This window comes from Leptodactylus fuscus, chromosome 6 (assembly GCF_031893055.1).
Source record: "Leptodactylus fuscus isolate aLepFus1 chromosome 6, aLepFus1.hap2, whole genome shotgun sequence".
NCBI classification, from domain to species: domain Eukaryota; kingdom Metazoa; phylum Chordata; class Amphibia; order Anura; family Leptodactylidae; genus Leptodactylus; species Leptodactylus fuscus.
The window spans coordinates 74,650,708-74,670,296 of record NC_134270.1 but is presented as its reverse complement, the minus strand read 5'-3'; the positions used below and the strand labels follow the sequence as shown (position 1 = coordinate 74,670,296).

Sequence of the window (19,589 nt, the reverse complement as noted above, 5' to 3'; positions counted from 1 at the left end):
GTAAAGTGCGCCATTACTCGATTCCCCTCCCACCTTCCCTGGCGCCTTTTTTGCTCTAATAACAGCGCAGGGTAGGTGGGACAGGAACTACGACACCGGTGACGTTGAAAAAAGTAGGCAAAACCCATTGGCTGCCGAAAACATGTGACCTCTAATTTAAAAGAACAGCGCCGCCCAGCTTCGCGTCATTCTGAGCTTGCAATTCACCGGGGACGGAGGTTTCCGTCCAGTTAGCTAGGGGTTAGATTCTGGGTAGGCAGGGACAGGCTAGATAGGAAGGAGAAGACAACCAACAGCTCTTATAAGAGCTAAATTCCAGGGAGAAGCTTGTCAGTGTAACGTGGCACTGACGGGCTCAATCGCCGCAACCCAGCTTTCCCAGGATCCTGAATGGAATACACTGTCCGTGTATTCCCGTATACCCGATATATACCCCCGATACCCGTTCCAACGGTGTGCCCCCCCACCTTCACCCCAGAAATACCCTGCAAGTCCCCTAGCAATAGGATTGGGGCTATATACACCCACTATTTTTGCTACTGCCATATAGTGCCATTGTCTCACTGGGAATTCAAAGAATATATTGGGCTTACATATAACTTCAATTCCAGGGAGAAGCTTGTCAGTGTAACGTGGCACTGACGGGCTCAATCGCCGCAACCCAGCTTTCCCAGGATCCTGAATGGAACACACTGACAGTGTATTCCCGTATACCCCATATATACACCCCAAATCCCCGTTCCAACGGTGTGCCCCCCCACCTTCACCTCAGAAATACCCTGCAAGTCCCCTAGCAATAGAATTGGGGCTATATACACCCACAATTTTTGCTACTGGTATATAGTGCCATTGTCTGACTGGGAATTCAAAGAATATATGGGGGTTATGTGCACCCACAATTTTTAATACTGGTATACAGTGCCATTGTCTGACTGGGAATTCAAAGAATATATGGGGGTTACGTGCACCCACAATTTTTGCTACTGCTATACAGTTCCATTGTCTGACTGGGAATTCAAAGAATATATGGGGGTTATGTGCACCCACAATTTTTAATACTGGTATACAGTGCCATTGTCTGACTGGGAATTCAAAGAATATATGGGGGTTATGTGCACCCACAATTTTTACTACTGGTATATAGTGCCATTGTCTGACTGGGAATTCAAAGAATATATGGGGGTTATGTGCACCCACAATTTTTAATACTGGTATACAGTGCCATTGTCTGACTGGGAATTCAAAGAATATATGGGGGTTATGTGCACCCACAATTTTTACTACTGGTATACAGTGCCATTGTCTGACTGGGAATTCAAAGAATATATGGGGGTTATGTGCACCCACAATTTTTACTACTGGTATACAGTGCCATTGTCTGACTGGGAATTCAAAGAATATATGGGGGTTATGTGCACCCACAATTTTTACTACTGGTATATAGTGCCATTGTCTGACTGGGAATTCAAAGAATATATGGGGGTTATGTGCACCCACAATTTTTACTACTGGTATACAGTGCCATTGTCTGACTGGGAATTCAAAGAATATATGGGGGTTATGTGCACCCACAATTTTTACTACTGGTATATAGTGCCATTGTCTGACTGGGAATTCAAAGAATATATGGGGGTTATGTGCACCCACAATTTTTACTACTGGTATACAGTGCCATTGTCTGACTGGGAATTCAAAGAATATATGGGGGTTATGTGCACCCACAATTTTTAATACTGGTATATAGTGCCATTGTCTGACTGGGAATTCAAAGAATATATGGGGGTTATGTGCACCCACAATTTTTAATACTGGTATACAGTGCCATTGTCTGACTGGGAATTCAAAGAATATATTGGGGTTATGTGCACCCACAATTTTTACTACTGGTATACAGTGCCATTGTCTGACTGGGAATTCAAAGAATATATGGGGGTTACGTGCACCCACAATTTTTGCTACTGCTATACAGTTCCATTGTCTGACTGGGAATTCAAAGAATATATGGGGGTTATGTGCACCCACAATTTTTAATACTGGTATACAGTGCCATTGTCTGACTGGGAATTCAAAGAATATATGGGGGTTATGTGCACCCACAATTTTTACTACTGGTATATAGTGCCATTGTCTGACTGGGAATTCAAAGAATATATGGGGGTTATGTGCACCCACAATTTTTACTACTGGTATACAGTGCCATTGTCTGACTGGGAATTCAAAGAATATATGGGGGTTATGTGCACCCACAATTTTTACTACTGGTATACAGTGCCATTGTCTGACTGGGAATTCAAAGAATATATGGGGGTTACGTGCACCCACAATTTTTGCTACTGCTATACAGTTCCATTGTCTGACTGGGAATTCAAAGAATATATGGGGGTTATGTGCACCCACAATTTTTAATACTGGTATACAGTGCCATTGTCTGACTGGGAATTCAAAGAATATATTGGGAATACAAATACCCTCATTTCTTGCTACTGCCATATAGTGCCAGTGTCTGACTGGGAATTCAAAGAATATATTGGGGTTATGTGCACCCACAATTTTTAATACTGGTATATAGTGCCATTGTCTGACTGGGAATTCAAAGAATATATGGGGGTTATGTGCACCCACAATTTTTACTACTGGTATATAGTGCCATTGTCTGACTGGGAATTCAAAGAATATATGGGGGTTATGTGCACCCACAATTTTTAATACTGGTATACAGTGCCATTGTCTGACTGGGAATTCAAAGAATATATGGGGGTTATGTGCACCCACAATTTTTACTACTGGTATACAGTGCCATTGTCTGACTGGGAATTCAAAGAATATATGGGGGTTATGTGCACCCACAATTTTTACTACTGGTATACAGTGCCATTGTCTGACTGGGAATTCAAAGAATATATGGGGGTTATGTGCACCCACAATTTTTAATACTGGTATATAGTGCCATTGTCTGACTGGGAATTCAAAGAATATATGGGGGTTATGTGCACCCACAATTTTTAATACTGGTATACAGTGCCATTGTCTGACTGGGAATTCAAAGAATATATTGGGGTTATGTGCACCCACAATTTTTACTACTGGTATACAGTGCCATTGTCTGACTGGGAATTCAAAGAATATATGGGGGTTACGTGCACCCACAATTTTTGCTACTGCTATACAGTTCCATTGTCTGACTGGGAATTCAAAGAATATATGGGGGTTATGTGCACCCACAATTTTTAATACTGGTATACAGTGCCATTGTCTGACTGGGAATTCAAAGAATATATGGGGGTTATGTGCACCCACAATTTTTACTACTGGTATATAGTGCCATTGTCTGACTGGGAATTCAAAGAATATATGGGGGTTATGTGCACCCACAATTTTTACTACTGGTATACAGTGCCATTGTCTGACTGGGAATTCAAAGAATATATGGGGGTTACGTGCACCCACAATTTTTGCTACTGCTATACAGTTCCATTGTCTGACTGGGAATTCAAAGAATATATGGGGGTTATGTGCACCCACAATTTTTAATACTGGTATACAGTGCCATTGTCTGACTGGGAATTCAAAGAATATATGGGGGTTATGTGCACCCACAATTTTTACTACTGGTATATAGTGCCATTGTCTGACTGGGAATTCAAAGAATATATGGGGGTTATGTGCACCCACAATTTTTAATACTGGTATACAGTGCCATTGTCTGACTGGGAATTCAAAGAATATATGGGGGTTATGTGCACCCACAATTTTTACTACTGGTATACAGTGCCATTGTCTGACTGGGAATTCAAAGAATATATGGGGGTTACGTGCACCCACAATTTTTGCTACTGCTATACAGTTCCATTGTCTGACTGGGAATTCAAAGAATATATGGGGGTTATGTGCACCCACAATTTTTAATACTGGTATACAGTGCCATTGTCTGACTGGGAATTCAAAGAATATATTGGGGTTATGTGCACCCACAATTTTTACTACTGGTATACAGTGCCATTGTCTGACTGGGAATTCAAAGAATATATGGGGGTTACGTGCACCCACAATTTTTGCTACTGCTATACAGTTCCATTGTCTCACTGGGAATTCAAAGAATATATGGGGGTTATGTGCACCCACAATTTTTAATACTGGTATACAGTGCCATTGTCTGACTGGGAATTCAAAGAATATATGGGGGTTATGTGCACCCACAATTTTTACTACTGGTATACAGTGCCATTGTCTGACTGGGAATTCAAAGAATATATGGGGGTTACGTGCACCCACAATTTTTGCTACTGGTATACAGTGCCATTGTCTCACTGGGAATTCCACAAATAATTTGGGGATTCATTCACCCTACATCTCAGGCTCTTGCCATATTCACCCAGGTTGTCAGTGCTGCACCAGCTCGTTCCCAGACAGCTCGGCCCGAAAAACACGTTACCTATATAGAGGATTTGGACAATGAAGACAACATGTTCTAAATCTAATGTCTGCACCTTCTCCAGAATTAAAATAAAGGCAGCGTTTAACTTTCAAATAGCACTGCACAAAGGAAGAGCTTATCAGCTTGTCTCATGACATGCTACTGAAAAGTTTCATTTGTGTATCTTAATGTAAATATAGTTGTATAAGCTTTTTGGGTTTTAGGCACTGCCAAGTTATTTATTACCACCTGCTCCCTTATAATGATGATGACGCCAAAGTCACTGTGGGTGTTCAGAGCTCACAGCTTTGGGTGACATTTGTCTTGCTCTCTGTCGGTACCAGCTGTCTTTTTGGATACCGTAAAGTTATGTTGACTTTATTAACAGCTATAGAAGCTTTAGCCAGGTTGTGACGGTGTGTAACCCTAACAACACTAAGTGGGATACACATTAATAGTCAGTCTATGTACGCTAAACGTATCACTGAAGTAATTTTTTTTCCCTCTCCCCTAATATAAGAAAGGAACAGACATTAGACCTAGACCGGGGTTCGAGGCTTGAAAAAATCCAGTATTATTTGTTCTTCATGATGTGAAATATGTGTTGAAAAGCAACCCAAGATGAAGTCAGCCATGTGTGCCAGTGTGTTACTTGGCATGCCTTTGCTGGCCCCAACTGTAAGGGTCACTCTCCATTTCCTCCATTTTCCACTCCCCTTCACACCATTTGTGGTGAAGCAATGGGATGCACTGAAGTGCACCCTCTAGCCTCGTGTGGGATAGGGACATCAGATGCCACTCCAACCCCCTCGTCTTCCTCCGCCAGCCAACGGTGCGAAGATGAGAGGAGTGTGCTCTGAATGTTTTCTGCCTAGCAGAGGCTAGTTCTCACTTACGAAAATGGCCCCACTTTGACCTGTATATCAGGCACAATGGTGTAGGTTTCAAAGAAACATGGCACCAACAAGTTGGAAAACGTGGGCCATGCGTGGACCGTGTTTGAGTCTGGCAAGCTCCAGATCTGCTACCAGGTTCCAGCCATTATCACAGGCGCAAAAATGCCAGGCCCCAGGTGTAGCAGGGAAAAAAAAAAGCCATCTCAGCCAGGATGGCATCCCTGACCTCGGAGGCACTGTGCTGTCTGTCCCCCAAGCTGATCAGTTTCAGCACGGCCTGCTGACATCTCCCCATGCCAGTGTTACAGTGTTTTCCGCTAGTAGCTGGGGTGGAGGTTGCAGCTTCGTAGGGTTTCAGTCTACTCCTGCCATGAATTTTGGCCTGGGAGAGGAGATAGGCCACCCCAGTTTGCACCCGGGGAACAGACTCCACCACATTCACCCTGCCTGTCATTAAAGATAAGCACTGCAGCATCCCTGACCACAGGCGCTTGTCCATGTGTCGGTGGTCAAGTGGACCTTGCAGCAAAGCGCAGAGCTCTGGGCCCGACTGATGTTATGGGACACATGCAGGCGCAAGGCAGAGACAGCACACCAAGAGAAGTAGTAACGGCTAGGCCCAGCATAGGGAGGTGCCCCAGCTGCCATCTGCTGACGGAAGGCCTGGGTCTCCAGAAGCATAAACAAACACCAACATCTCCAGGGCCAGCAGTTTATCGATGAGGCTGTTACAGGCTTGGGCATGGGGGTGGGTTGTATTGTACTTCTGCCTGCAATGAAAAGCTTGGGAAATGTGGAGTGGCTGGGAAGAGGCGCATGATGGTGCAGGCCAAAAGGGCGCATGAGGGTGAACTCCCCAATGTGTCAGAGATAGGTGTGTAGGTGTCCTTGCATCATATACTTGCACCATATTTGGCTTTGGAAGTTAATTTTGTGCCAAAAAGTGGTTAAGACAGCGATCCCTCAGCTACTCCCGTTACACTGTCTATTGAAGTTACCATCTGTGGAAGTGGACCACCATTTCTAAGATCCCAAAGGAAGCAGGCAAGAGATGTGCAGTTCAGAAAAAAAGATGAGAAAATAAGTTTAGGCTGTAGAGCACAGAGGGATCGGAGAGGACAGAGCTGGTGTCGGCCAGGTATTCCCACAACATGCGCCTATACTTGTCCCTCCTGGTGACACTAGGCCCCTGAGTGGCAGTAATTTGTCCAGGGGGGCCATTAACGTGTTCCAGACCTAGGAATAAGTCTTCCAACAGGGTAGAGTTTTGCATGCCTTTGCTTCTACCCACTGTTTTTGCTGCTTAGCTTCCCTCCACATCTACTCTGCTTTCACCCCTAAACATCACCCCAGTTTATGCCTTTGCTTCTACCCAGGTTTTTTGTTGATTTAGCTTCCCTCTACATCTACACTGCTTTAGCCCCTAGACATCACCCCTGTCCATGTGGGGTCGGTGGCCTCGTCATCCACCAACTCCTCTTCCAATTGCGCACTGCCCCCTTACTGCAAACCGCACATGACCACAGCTTGCCTTGATGGCAACTGTGTCTCATGATCCCCACTTAGGTCCAGACAAGTCGGTGGCGGGTCCAAAACCCCAAAATTGGAAGGAAATGGCAGATGCTGCAGTATTTCTAACACCTGTTCCTGGTGCTCGGGCCTGGTCTGTGTTGTACCCTGCACCCTGCTTAACGCATCTGCCATATCCGAAGTTGTGCTGAGCGCATGCTAATGTTTCGTGTCCAGTGCAATGGATGGGATGGGATTTCACATAAGTCTGCCACCCATGGCCACTCATGGTTGAGCAACTGAGGGAGTTGACTTTGATGAACCCGAGGGTTTTGGAGTTGGAACTACATCAAAGGTCTGTGCTGCTCACACACTCTGCTCAACACATGATATGTTTAGTGCCAGCAGTGTGGAGACGTCGCACAACAGCCGTTGTTCCAGCAGGTACAGGCGTTGTAGGAGTGCATAGAGGCTAGCAGCGGCAACTATACACTTTAAAAACTATCCGCACAAGCACCACACTTTCACCAGTAGCTCAGGAACATTGGGGTACCTTTTTCAAAAGATTAGCAGCAATGAGTTAAAAACGTGGCCCAGGCATGGAATATGTTGCAGGCTGCCAAGCTACAGAGCCAATCCCAGGTTACGGCCATTATCACACATGACAACATGCCTGGGCCCAGGTGCAGTGGCAAAAACCACATTGCCGTCTCATCGAGGATGGCATGACTCACTTTGTAGGCAGTGTGCTGTCTGGCCCCCAAGCTGATGAGCTTCAGCACGGCCCGCTGACGTCTCCCCACACCAGTGTTGCAGCGTTTCCAGCTCGTAGCTGGGGTCAATTTAACAGCGGAGGAGGGTGGTGTTTCAGCCCTCCTCCCAGGAATGTTGTGTGGGGAGACAAGTCAGGCCACCACATTTTGCGACCCGGTCCACGCCTCAACTACATTCAACCACTGTGCCCAAATTGAAAGTTAGCGTCCCTGTCCGCATGCACTTGTCCATTCGTAACTGGTCACATGGAACTTTAGGGCTAAGCGCTGAATTTAGGGACCGCCTCATGTTTGGGGGAAAGTGCTGGTGTGGACGGCACAGTGCGGTGGCGCAGTAGACACTCTGCCCAAAAAGGGCAGAGTGTCCCCCAGCCGGGATTCCAACATCTCCTGGGCCAGATTTCTTGAGATGAGGCCGTTGAAGCCTTGGGCATGTGGGTGGGTTGCGCTGTACTTTAGCATGAAATGAAAGGCTTGGGAGATGGGGAGTTGCTGGGAAGAGGCGCATGATGGCGCGGGCAAAAGGAGAAATGGCAGGAAAAGGTGAGGATAAGGGTGAACTCCCCAAAGTGTCAGAGGCAGATGTGGAGGTGTCCTGGCTCCTGGTCTGGACTGCAGCGCCAGCCCTGTCAACAGTGGAAGAGGCAGTGGCCGCCAGGCCAAACGACGATTATCCTGCGCTTGCTCTCACCCACTGAGCCCAGGGGCAGCGGGGATAAACAAATTGCCATCTCATCCAGGATGGCATCCCTGACCTCAGAGGCAATGTGCTGTCCGTCTCCCAAGCTGATGAGCTTCAGCCCAGCCTGCTGACGTCTCCCCACACCAGTGTTGCAGCGTTTTCAGCTCGTAGCTGGGGTCAATCTAACAGCGGAGGAGGAGGAGGGTGGTGTTTCAGCCCTCCTCCCAGGAATGTTTTGTGGGGAAACAAGTCAGGAAAATTCTTGAAACGGGAGAGTTTTGCATCTTTGCCCTTGCTGCCTATGGACATCCCTTTGCCTCTAGCCACCATTTTCCCTGCTTTGCTTGCCTCCACATCCACACTGCTTTTGCCCCTAGACATCACCCCAGTCCATGCCTTAGCTTGTACCCCCAGTTTTTCCTGCTTAGCTTGCCTCCACATCCACACTGCTTTTGCCCCTAGACATCACCCCAGTCCATGCCTTAGCTTGTACCCCCAGTTTTTCCTGCTTAGCTTGCCTCCACATCCACACTGCTTTTGCCCCTAGACATCATCCCTATCCATGCCTCTTCCCCTAGCCATAACTCTGCCACCCCTGGAAACTCATGGTGCAGAAACTTTGGTTGCTGACTTTGAGGAACCCTTGGGTTTTGTAGATGGAACTCCATCAAAGGTCTGTGCAGCTCACACACCCTGCTCAAGATATGGTATTGTAGGGTTTCAGCGTGTGTGAATGACGGACAACAGCCTGTGTTTGGACAGATGTAGGCCTTGCTAGAGTGTTTTTAGGCTAGCAGCGACTCCTGTGCACTTGCAAAAGTGGGCGCACAAGCGCCGCATTTTCAACAGTAGCTTCGGTACATTTGGGTATGTTTTTAAAAAACTTTGCACCACTAGGTTAGACGTGGGCCAAACATGGAACGTGTTGGAGGCTGGCAAGCTCCAGAGCCGCTACCAGGTTCCAGCCATTATCACAGGCGTAAAAATGCCAGGCCCCAGGTGTAGCAGGGAAAAAAAAATGCCATCTCAGCCAGGATGGCATCCCTGACCTCGGAGGCACTGTGCTGTCTGTCCCCCAAGCTGATGAGCTTCAGCACGGCCTGCTGACGTCTCCCCACACCAGTGTTTTAGCGTTTGCCGCTAGTAGCTGTGGTGGAGGTTGCAGCGTCGTAGGGTTTCAGTCTACTCCTGCCATGAATTTTGGCCTGGGAGAGGAGATAGGCCACCCCAGTTTGCACCCGGGGAACAGACTCCACCACATTCACCCTGCCTGTCATTAAAGATAAGCACTGCAGCATCCCTGACCACAGGCGCTTGTCCAAGTGTCGGTGGTCAAGTGGACCTTGCAGCAAAGCGCGGAACTAAGGGCCCACCTGATGTTGAGTGACACGTGCTGGTGCAAGGCGGGGACGCCACACCGGGAGAAGTTGAGACGGCTAGGGACGGCATAGTGAGGTGCCACAGTTGCCATCAGGTCTGGGAAGGCGGGAGTTTCAACAAGCCGGAACGCCAACCTCTCCTGGGCCAGCAGTTTAGCGATGTTGGCGTTCTAGGCTTGCGTGGGTGGGTGGTTAGCGGTGTATTTCTGCCGGCGCTCCAATGTCTGAGAGATGGTGGGTTGTTGTAAAGAAGCGCCTGATGGTGCCTTTGATGGTGCAGGAGAAGGAGATAAGACAGAAACAGGGGAGGATGAGGGAGAAGTCAACAAAGTGGCGGAGGCAGATGAAGTGATGTCCTGGCTCGTCCTCTGGAGTGCATCGCCAGCACTGTGAGCAGAGGCAGTGGCATGAACGGCGGGCGACGTTTGTCCTGCCGTTGCTGCCTGCCACTGATTCCATTGCTTGGATTCCAAATGACGGTGCATTGAAGTGGTGGACAGGTTGCTCTTCTCAGGGCCCCTACTCGATTTCGAGAGGCAAATTGTGTAGACGACACTATATCTGTCCTCGGCGCATTCCTTGAAAAAACTCTACACCTTCAAGAAACGTGCCCTCGATGGGGGAGTTTTTCTGGGCTGGGTACAAAAGGGAACATCTTCGGACATTCCGGGTCTGGCCTGGCTTCGGCAAAGCAGCTGACCTCTGCCTCTGGACATGTCTCTGCCTCTAGCTACCCTTTTTGGTGCTGCACCTGCCTCAACATCCACACTACTTTCCCAGCTTGACATCTGCCTTGTCCAGGTGGGGTCGGTGTCCTCGTCGTCCACCACCTCCTCTTCCAACTCCTGTCTCGCCTCCTCCTCCTGCACAATGCGCATGTCAACTGGCTGCCCTGACAGCAACTGCGTCTCATCGTCGTCGATGAGGGTGGGTTGCTGGTCATCCGCCACCAAATCGACCGGAGATGGAATGGAGGAGACTCTAGTGTTTGAGCATCTGGACACAGATACTCGTCTGTTAGGTCCGTGGAATCGCGAAATGGAGGGGCAGGTTGCGGTACAGTCAAAGGAAGGGAGAACAGCTCTGGGGAGCAGGGACAGTTGGGGTTATTGTTCTGGGAAGATTGGGAATTTTGGGTGGAAGGAGGACAAGACTGTTGGGTAAGAGGAGGTAGAGGCTGACTGGCTGGTGGACAATGTGCTTTAAGCGTTATCTGACAGCCATTGCAAGATCTGTTCCTGGTTCTCGGGCCTACTAATCTTTGTACCATTCAGCCTAGTTAATGTGGAACTTTTGTGCAAAGCGCAGAACTTAGGGCCCGCCTGATGTTAAGGGACACACGCTGGTACAAGGCTCAACTCACCCTAAGTGCCAAAAACACTGCTGGTGCAAGGCTCTACTCATGCCAAGGGCCTCAATCTCTGCTGGTAGCTCAGCTTAAGGTCATGTAACTTTGTTTGGAAGGGCTCATGTTAAGGGCTAGAAAAGTGAATTTTGGAAGGTCTTACCACATCACACACACACACACACACACACACACACTCAAAATGACAGTTAAGGGTGAGGGCTTTTGGAATTCCCATTGCCTATTCCATTTGTGGTTGTCATGGGGAACGTGATTTAAAGGGGTGGTTGTTACTGTTTGTTGAGCTTAAATTGGGGTTTGTGTCCATCCATTTGGGGAGTAAAGAAGGTTTCCAGGTATTTTCCCACTTTGATAGAGGTTTTTTTGAATGTGGAAAGTGTGTAGTTGTTAGGCAGTGATGTTGGGGTAATAGAGGGTCTTTGGTGTGTTAGATGCCCCCAGACATGCTTCCCCTGCTGTCCCAGTGTCATTCCAGAGGTGTTGGCATCATTTCCTGGGGTGTCATAGTGGACTTGGTGACCCTCCAGACACGGATTTGGGTTTCCCCCTTAACGAGTATCTGTTCCCCATAGACTATAATGGGGTTCGAAACCCGTTCGAACACACGAACATTGAGCGGCTGTTCGAATCGAATTTCGAACCTCGAACATTTTAGTGTTCGCTCATCTCTAGTGCCAACGCGTTTTTACTGTCATTGTCATTGGAAAAGAGTTCTCATGATTGTTCTTTTCTTTGTTACATTAGGACTTTTTGTATGTTACACCAACACCAATTCAGGCAGCTCGTGCAGGTAACACAGTCCATGCCTTGCTTTTGTATCGACGCAAGGTCAGTCGTGAGGAATTGAAACCGGTAAGAAACTAGGATATTTTTTATTTTTTTTTTAATTCGCTATTTAAAGGGGTTTTTCTGTAACCACAACCATATTTACATTTGTAAACAGTTTTTCAATTAGAAATAATAAACCATCTTAGTATTTAGTCTTGATCAGTTGCCAGTGGATACGACCATGAATACAGAAACATTTTATGGCCTGGTAGTTGTCAGAAGTCCAGCCATCTATTTGTGATTGGATTATCATCTTGTTCGTGCACTATCCTGCATTCATAGCTGTATCCATTGGCATCCGATCAAAACAAAAAAAATGCCACCGCTAAGATGACTAGAGAAGTTCTTTAATATTCAGCATATTTTTTCAATTATATTTGCAAAAATGTTTATCTTTTTACTTGTCTACAAATATAAATATGGTTATGTTAGTGGAGAAAAGCACTTTAAGAAAACGTTTGTGTGTTATTACAGTATGGTTGTTAGAATAGTTTTGTGATGATGTTTGATATTTTGCCAATAGAACTTAAGATCTACAAATTTAAGGTATGTTTTTATCCAGAATCTGCTATAGTAGGCTGTTAGACTAGCTGCTTGAGCTAGGCAGTAGTTTCTTAAAGGGATTCTACCATTAAACTACCTTTTTTTCTAATGAACATGTCGGAATAGCCTTAAGAAAGGCTATTCGTCTCCTACCTTTAGACGTGGTCTCCGCCGCGCCGTTCCGTAGAAATACCGGTTTTAACCGGTATGCAAATGAGCTCTCTGCAGCAATGAGGGCGGGCCCCAGCGCTGAAAGGCCGATGAGCGCATCACCATTGCTGCCCGAGAGCTCTTTCCTGCGCCGCCTCCTTCTTCTTCAGCAACTCCGCCTCTTCTGGCTTCTCTTGCTCTTGTAGTTCAATACAGGAGCATAGAGAGGCCACCCCAAAATGGCCGCTGGCCGGCTCCTGTATTGAACTGCAAGAGCGGCTACTCAAAAATGGCCTCATCGGTGCTTCAGCGCTGGGGCCCGCCCTCATTGCTGTGGAGAGCTCATTTGCATACCGGTTAAAACCGGTATTTCTACGGAACGGCGCGGCGGAGACCACGTCTAAAGGTAGGAGACGAATAGCCTTTCTTAAGGCTATTCCGACGTGTTCATTAGAAAAAAAGGTAGTGTAATGGTAGAATCCCTTTAAAGAGTAGTCTCTCCATGAGCTTCATGTTCATGTGGAGAGCAGTAACAAAAATAACAGTCTAGGCGATCTCTGTTCACCCTTATTGTTGTAAGCAAGTGACAGTATCTCCATAATGTTCTGTTGTATGATTGCCATCTTTATATGCCACTTAAACCATTACCAAGAATACATAGGGGTTATTCTGCTGTTAATACCCACACCTTGATATCTAAACCATCTCTTAGTACAAATTGTATGTCTTATGCATCTGCCATGACAAATTTCCTTTAAAATGTACCTATTGTTTGGAGTTTGGAGAAAAAAAAAAAGCGAAACTCTTGGACATTATAGGTCCACTCCGTACAGTGGACCTACCCATAACAAAATGGCCCAAATGATTATCTTTATCACACGACGCGTTTCGGGAATACAGATCCCTTTCTCAAGTGTGTAAAGTAACGTGCAAATACAAGGTATATACTGTATACAATACAAAACACAGAAAGAAAAAAAAAGACAGAACACAGACCTAAATGGGAGTGGCTACCGCCTTTTTTGGTGTGTTTTTTCTGTATTTTGTATTGTATACAGTATATACCTTGTATTTGGACATGTTACTTTACACACTTGAGAAAGCGATCTGTGGTCCTGAAATGCGTCGTTTAAGATAATGATAATCATTTGAACCAGCGTGCCCATTGCCTCCTTTTTCTACTATGTGGATGTTACGAATGATGTCAGGTCCCTCGTAGCAACTATAGATGATGATGTCACCGATTTTACCCCTCCTCACTCATAGTATGCAGTTACACAGCTGCAGCCCTTCCCTTCTTCCTAGTTTACAATCTAATGCATTCCCACGTACAGATTTTTGGGGACTATTTAAAGAGAACCTGTAAGAAAAAGGAGGTATGACTTAATTGGAAGGAGAGAAAGATGTCACTTTCCCTTAGTAAAAAAAAACAAAAACCTTTTCAATATTTTATATATTTACATGTTCTATAAATTAGTACAGACATAGTTCTAACAATAGGTACACTTTAACAGAAACTGAATTAAGATATATATATATATATATATATATATATATATATATATATATATATATATTTTTTTTTTTTTTTATTGAACATTTACTTTATGAAAGTCTTACATGCATTCAGAAAGCTTATGACATGTTATGATGTCTTAATTGGGCTTTCATATCAACTCTTTTGCATTGTGTTATCTCCCTTCATGGTGTCTCTGTGATGCTCCTGTACCCACTGTAATAACTGGGTATAGAGCAGGGTCCCAGGATCCATTATCCCGCTGTGCTCATCCCAGTGGGAGCGCACCTTTAACACCACCCGCATTCCTGGAGAGGAAACAGGTACGTGAGCGGGTGAACCAGACTCAGCATCATTATTATCACTTACGGTGAATGGGACCTAACAACGACCAGAGTTTTCCTCACCTTTTCTATTAATGAGATTTGTGTGCGAACTGCTGCAGATAGGTTTTGTGTTTCACATTTGGAGCTTCAGTAGATCGAGTTATTGCAAATGAATTTGTTAACATTGGGCTGTGTTTTCTTAAAAAGAAGATGTCAACCTTTTCCTGTTTACATGAACAGTGTTTTATATTAAAGGGGTATTCCAGGTTAATAAGATAGGTCCTCAATACCAGATTAGTGGGTGTCCGACATCCCCCATCCCCATCAATTATCTATTTTCAGTTACTGATACAAAGAGAATGGAACAAGAAGCAGACAGCGCTGCTCCCCATGTAGTGGCCAGACTTTGGTACTGCAGATCAGCCCTTATACGCTTGAATGAGAACTAAGCTGCAGTGACTCAGTTCTGTCACCCCCCACCCATTTGATATTAGTGACCTATCCTTAGATTATGCCATTAATATTTTAACCCAGACAACCCCTTTAACCTTTTAAACAAAAATACAGGCTCCAAATGTGTCCATCAAAACCTGATGACTATTAAACCAACAACCGGAGCTCATGGCTGGGTGAAGGTTCGCCTTACTTTATCTTTGCTTGTGTGAGCTAGTGCTGGAATTAACCTTACAAGTTACATTTCAGTTAATAAATAATATTCTTTCTGTGGTAGCGGAATGTCTATTGATTATGGTATTCTTTCTGCCCTCTCCTCTTCCTTTCCTTTACCTTCTCCTTTTTATGTTGTTTTGTTCCTTTTCCACAACCTCGGTTAACTATTCACCCTAATACACACAATCCAATTTTACCTAAACTCCAAACAATTACTGTTTGGCCCTTTTATTTTTGGCCTTGTTTGCCCATTTTTCTACCGTGTACCTTGTTTCTACCTCTGCACGCTCCACTACTCCATCTTCTATTGTGTTATCCTTTTCTTGTTCTTCTTGGTGTGTGGCTCCTGTTTTCCTTCTTATACAGCTGATGATTCAAGATTGTTTGCCCATGTGCTCTGCCCAGTGTGAGCGCATATTTAACACAGCACGTATCCCCGGAATAGACACAGGTAGGAACAATCTTGCCAATTTCTAAAATCTTTGACTAATCTTAGAAAAGCAAAAGCTAAGGGTGGCTTCCACACTACTATACAACACGGCTCATTCCTTTGATATCTGGAAGAAAGGTGACAAGTCTATGAAATGTCTGTCTCAGCAGGCTATATGGATGTCATAATGTAGGACCTTCTCAAAGACATTTATCCTAACATTCTTCTTTGTTAACATAAGTGTACGGTGCTGTAAGAGAGTAGTTTCCACTGCGAAAGAAGTAGTAGCCCATTTATTTGCACTGCACAAGAGATGTGCAGCTAGACATGTGAAGACATCAGGAGGCTTCAAGAGTTGCCTGAGATTCACTGTATAAATGGAGGAACTAGTCCAACTTATGCTTGACGTCATTCCTTTCCAGAAAAAAATATATCTTACAACCAATTTTTACAATATCCCTTCCAACTTTTCTTCATAGGAAAGTAGGGAATTACATGAAGTCCTAGTCTTATTCATCGGAACCCATAGCAAAAAGTGGATTGCTAGGACAGCTTCATTTACAGGAGATGTCTATTTCAGGCAATCCCTTAAAAGCTCAGTTAAAGGGGCTCCTCATCTGAATTTATTTGAAATCTCCTTTTTTCTTCCTTTTGTCATGGAATGTCTTGTGGCTGGGAAAGAAGCAAACTGATAGGGGTTTAATGAATATAGCATCATTTGGGAAATTATCTAACACAACTGTACTTGAAGTATAGGAATCTGACAGCTGGTTGGTGACTTCCCCTTTAATGATGTCATATGATGTCATTCCACATGATTACTCCTGACCTTAGATCTGATTTGCTGAGAGACTTCCCCAATGAAATAGAAGCGAGTAATTCATTTGCTGCTAGATTTCAAATAAAGTAGTTTCATGTAATGTTGTGAAATGGAGGTTACATATAATGGTGTCCAAATGTTTGCCTTTACAATTGTGCCCCGTATTATTGCCCACACTTTGTTACCCTTGCTGTCATGCATCATGGTTTTATTACGGTGTAGCATAACATCACTGCACTGCATAGTTTTCTCCATAGACTGATGGCACCTGTGTTCACTTACACACAGCTTCTATGTGACCTATGCAAAGATTCAGACAGCTAGGGGACATGTAATACTGTACTCAGTAACAAGCGAAATAATGGGTTGCTATAAAACTCTGCCGCAGTTATGTGTCAAGCAGATATGTAAGTAATTACCAACATGCATCTGAAATATTTTAGAAATGAGTCAAATGGAAATTTTCAAATCTGCCCTCAATAATGTTCTTTAGATGTAGAGTTGAATTTTACCCCTTCCCAAGAGTGAAAGCATTAAAATTCACTTTACGGTATATGTCATACATTAAAGTGAAGTCACCTTCTGCTGATAGAATTTTATTATTGAAATACTGTTTTTCTGTTTTGTTTTATTTGTCTGTTGACTGGGATATCATACATTTTTCTATGTAAAATTCTGCTTGCATGCATTTATTATATCAGTGCTGTCAGCTCTAGAATGGAATGTCAGTCATGTAACACATGTGACCCCCTCTGGCATTCGCTAAGAAACTGGTTAGATTATGGGGATAATGTCACTCCTTAAGGAGAGACCACCTATTAGGTGTGTGGAGACTTATACAGCCATAGTCGCTCCTCTGTAAGGGATCATGGGAGGAATATGCAAATCTGTCTCCCAAGATGTAAATAGGGAGACAGTGCCTCTGTTATACTGCCCTCTATAGGAAGCACCCTGAACATCATGCCTGACTTTCCCAGAAGCCTTTACTGCATAAAGTGGGATTTTTAACAAGTCAATTTCTCAGCTACGGACAGCCGTTTCGGTCTGGTTGGACCTCGTCAGCGCAGCATAGAGAGAACTGACTTGGTAGAAGTGAGAGCCTGAGAGACCAGATTATGGGGATAATGTTCCTCTTTAAGGAGAAACCACCTATTAGGTGTGTGGAGACTTATACAGCCATAGTCGCTACACTGCAAGAGATCATTATGCAGTAAAGGCTTCTGGGAAAGTCGGGCATGATGTTCAGGGTGCTTCCTATAGAGGGCAGCATAACAGAGGCACTGTCTACATATTTACATCTTGGGAGACAGATTTGCATATTCCTCCCAAGATGTAAATAGAGAGACAGTGCCTCTGTTATGCTGCCCTCTATAGGAAGCACCCTGAACATCATGCCCAAATTTTCCAGAAGCCTTTACTGCATAATGTGGGATTTTTACCCCATAATCTGGTCTCTCAGCCTCTCACTTCTACCAAGTCAGTTCTCTCTACGCTGCGCTGACAAGGTCCAACCAGACCGAAACGGCCGTCCGTAGTTGAGAAACTGACTTGGTAAAAATCCCACATTATGCAGTAAAGGCTTCTGGGAAAGTCGGACATGATGTTCAGGATGCTTCCTATAGAGGACAGCATAACAGAGGCACTTTCTACCTATTTACATCTTGGGTCAGGGGATAATCGTACACATCAGGGAGAGTGTGTGCCTACATAAGCAGTACGGAGACTTACAAGTCATTCCTGCTCCGCTAGGGATTCTGGGTAAAAAATATGCAAATCTATTCTCCAGGATGTAATTAGGAGAACTGTGCATTCTGTATGCCGCCCTCTAGAGGGCAGCATCCTTAAACATCATGCATGACAAAGTTTACATCTTGGGAGACAGATTTGCATATTCCCCCTAAGAAACTGGTTTACATACATGTGTTTGCTTGGTACACTGGACACCTTCATGAGATAATTAAATAGGACTAATGGTGGAAACAGATTCTCATTGTAACTGGTTCACTATGTGTGTATTTATATGCCATTATATGATTTGAAACATGCCCATCTGTCTCTAAGTGATGAAGTCTTGTTATTAATAAAGTTAACTGTAAAAAAAAAAAAAAAATTCAATAAAAGGAAGATGAGCTGAAGCTGTAGCAATACTGTATATACTTTAACAGACATGAGGTAATTCTGTAGTAATACTATATACATTGACACATGACATACTGTAGTAATGCTGTGTGTGTATATATATACTGATATGAGATGGTGCTGTATTTTTACTGTACATGCTGCCACATAAGGAAGTAATGTTGTAATAATGTATATACATTGACAGGCACGATGAGATGATACTTTAGTAATATTGTGTATACTCTGACAGACATTATGATGAAATGCACACTATGTACACTGATAGGTATGACAATGATACAGTATACCCTCTGCTCCCCGATTAAAACTATTATTTGTCTGTTACAAACCTGGACAGTTAAGTGAATGCCAGGGGTCACATGACACATGTGAGGGTCACATGATTGATTAGTCCGTTTCAATTCTCTTACGAATGCATTAAACATGGACCATGTCATTTTTTTTCTTTAGAGACAGACTGCTGCACTGTTAGAGATGTACGAGCTAAAAGTATTCAGTGTGTATTAGAAAAGTGCATTACCGTATTTTTCGGACTATAAGACGCACTTTTTTTCCTCCCAATATGGGAGGAAAATGTGTGTGCGTCTTATAGTCCGAATGCAGCGTGCGCAGCGTCTGTGTCCCGTCTGTGCGAATGAAAAGAAGAGCAGCACGGTGCCTGCCTGCTCTGCCCCTCCTTCCCTGTCTGTGTCGCGTGTTTGCAGGAGCGAGATCTGAGAGGCAGGGAAGTAGGGGCGGGCCAGACAGGTGAAGGAAGCGTGGTTTCAAGCTTGCAGAGAAAACCACGCCTCTTTCACCCGTCTGGCCCGCCCCTCCTTCACTGCCTCTCAGATCTGGCTCCGGCAATGAAACCACACAGACAGGGAAGGAGGGGCGGGCCAAACGGGAGGAGGAGGCGTGGTTTTCTCGGCAAGCTTGAAACCACACCACCTTCACCCGTCTGGCCCGCCCCTATTTCCCTGCCTGTGTGGCTTCATTGCAGAAGCAAGATGTGAGAGGCAGTGAAGGAGGGACGAGCCAGACAGGTGAAAGAGGTGTGTTTTCAAGTTTGCTTAGAAAACCACACCTCCTTCACCCGTCTGGCCCGCCCCTTTTTCTCTTCTTACATAGCTTCACTGCAGGGTGTCTCTTTCCATCCATGGATGA

At 44.8% G+C, this 19,589-nt stretch overlaps 1 protein-coding gene across 2 annotated transcripts in view; it reads left to right on the top strand.

The window, feature by feature from the left end:
- The window catches only part of LOC142210818 (carnitine O-palmitoyltransferase 1, liver isoform-like), a 58,816-nt gene that overhangs the window by 20,649 nt on the left and 18,578 nt on the right, over nt 1–19,589 (top strand). Inside the window, exons 8-9 of one of the 2 annotated variants that reach the window (XM_075280256.1) lie at nt 11,764–11,871; nt 15,418–15,502. In XM_075280256.1, the coding sequence (XP_075136357.1) occupies nt 11,764–11,871; nt 15,418–15,502 (193 nt within the window). Of the gene's footprint in view, nt 1–11,763; nt 11,872–14,291; nt 14,380–15,417; nt 15,503–19,589 lie in introns of both variants that reach the window. The other variant, XM_075280255.1, reaches the window with a different exon arrangement.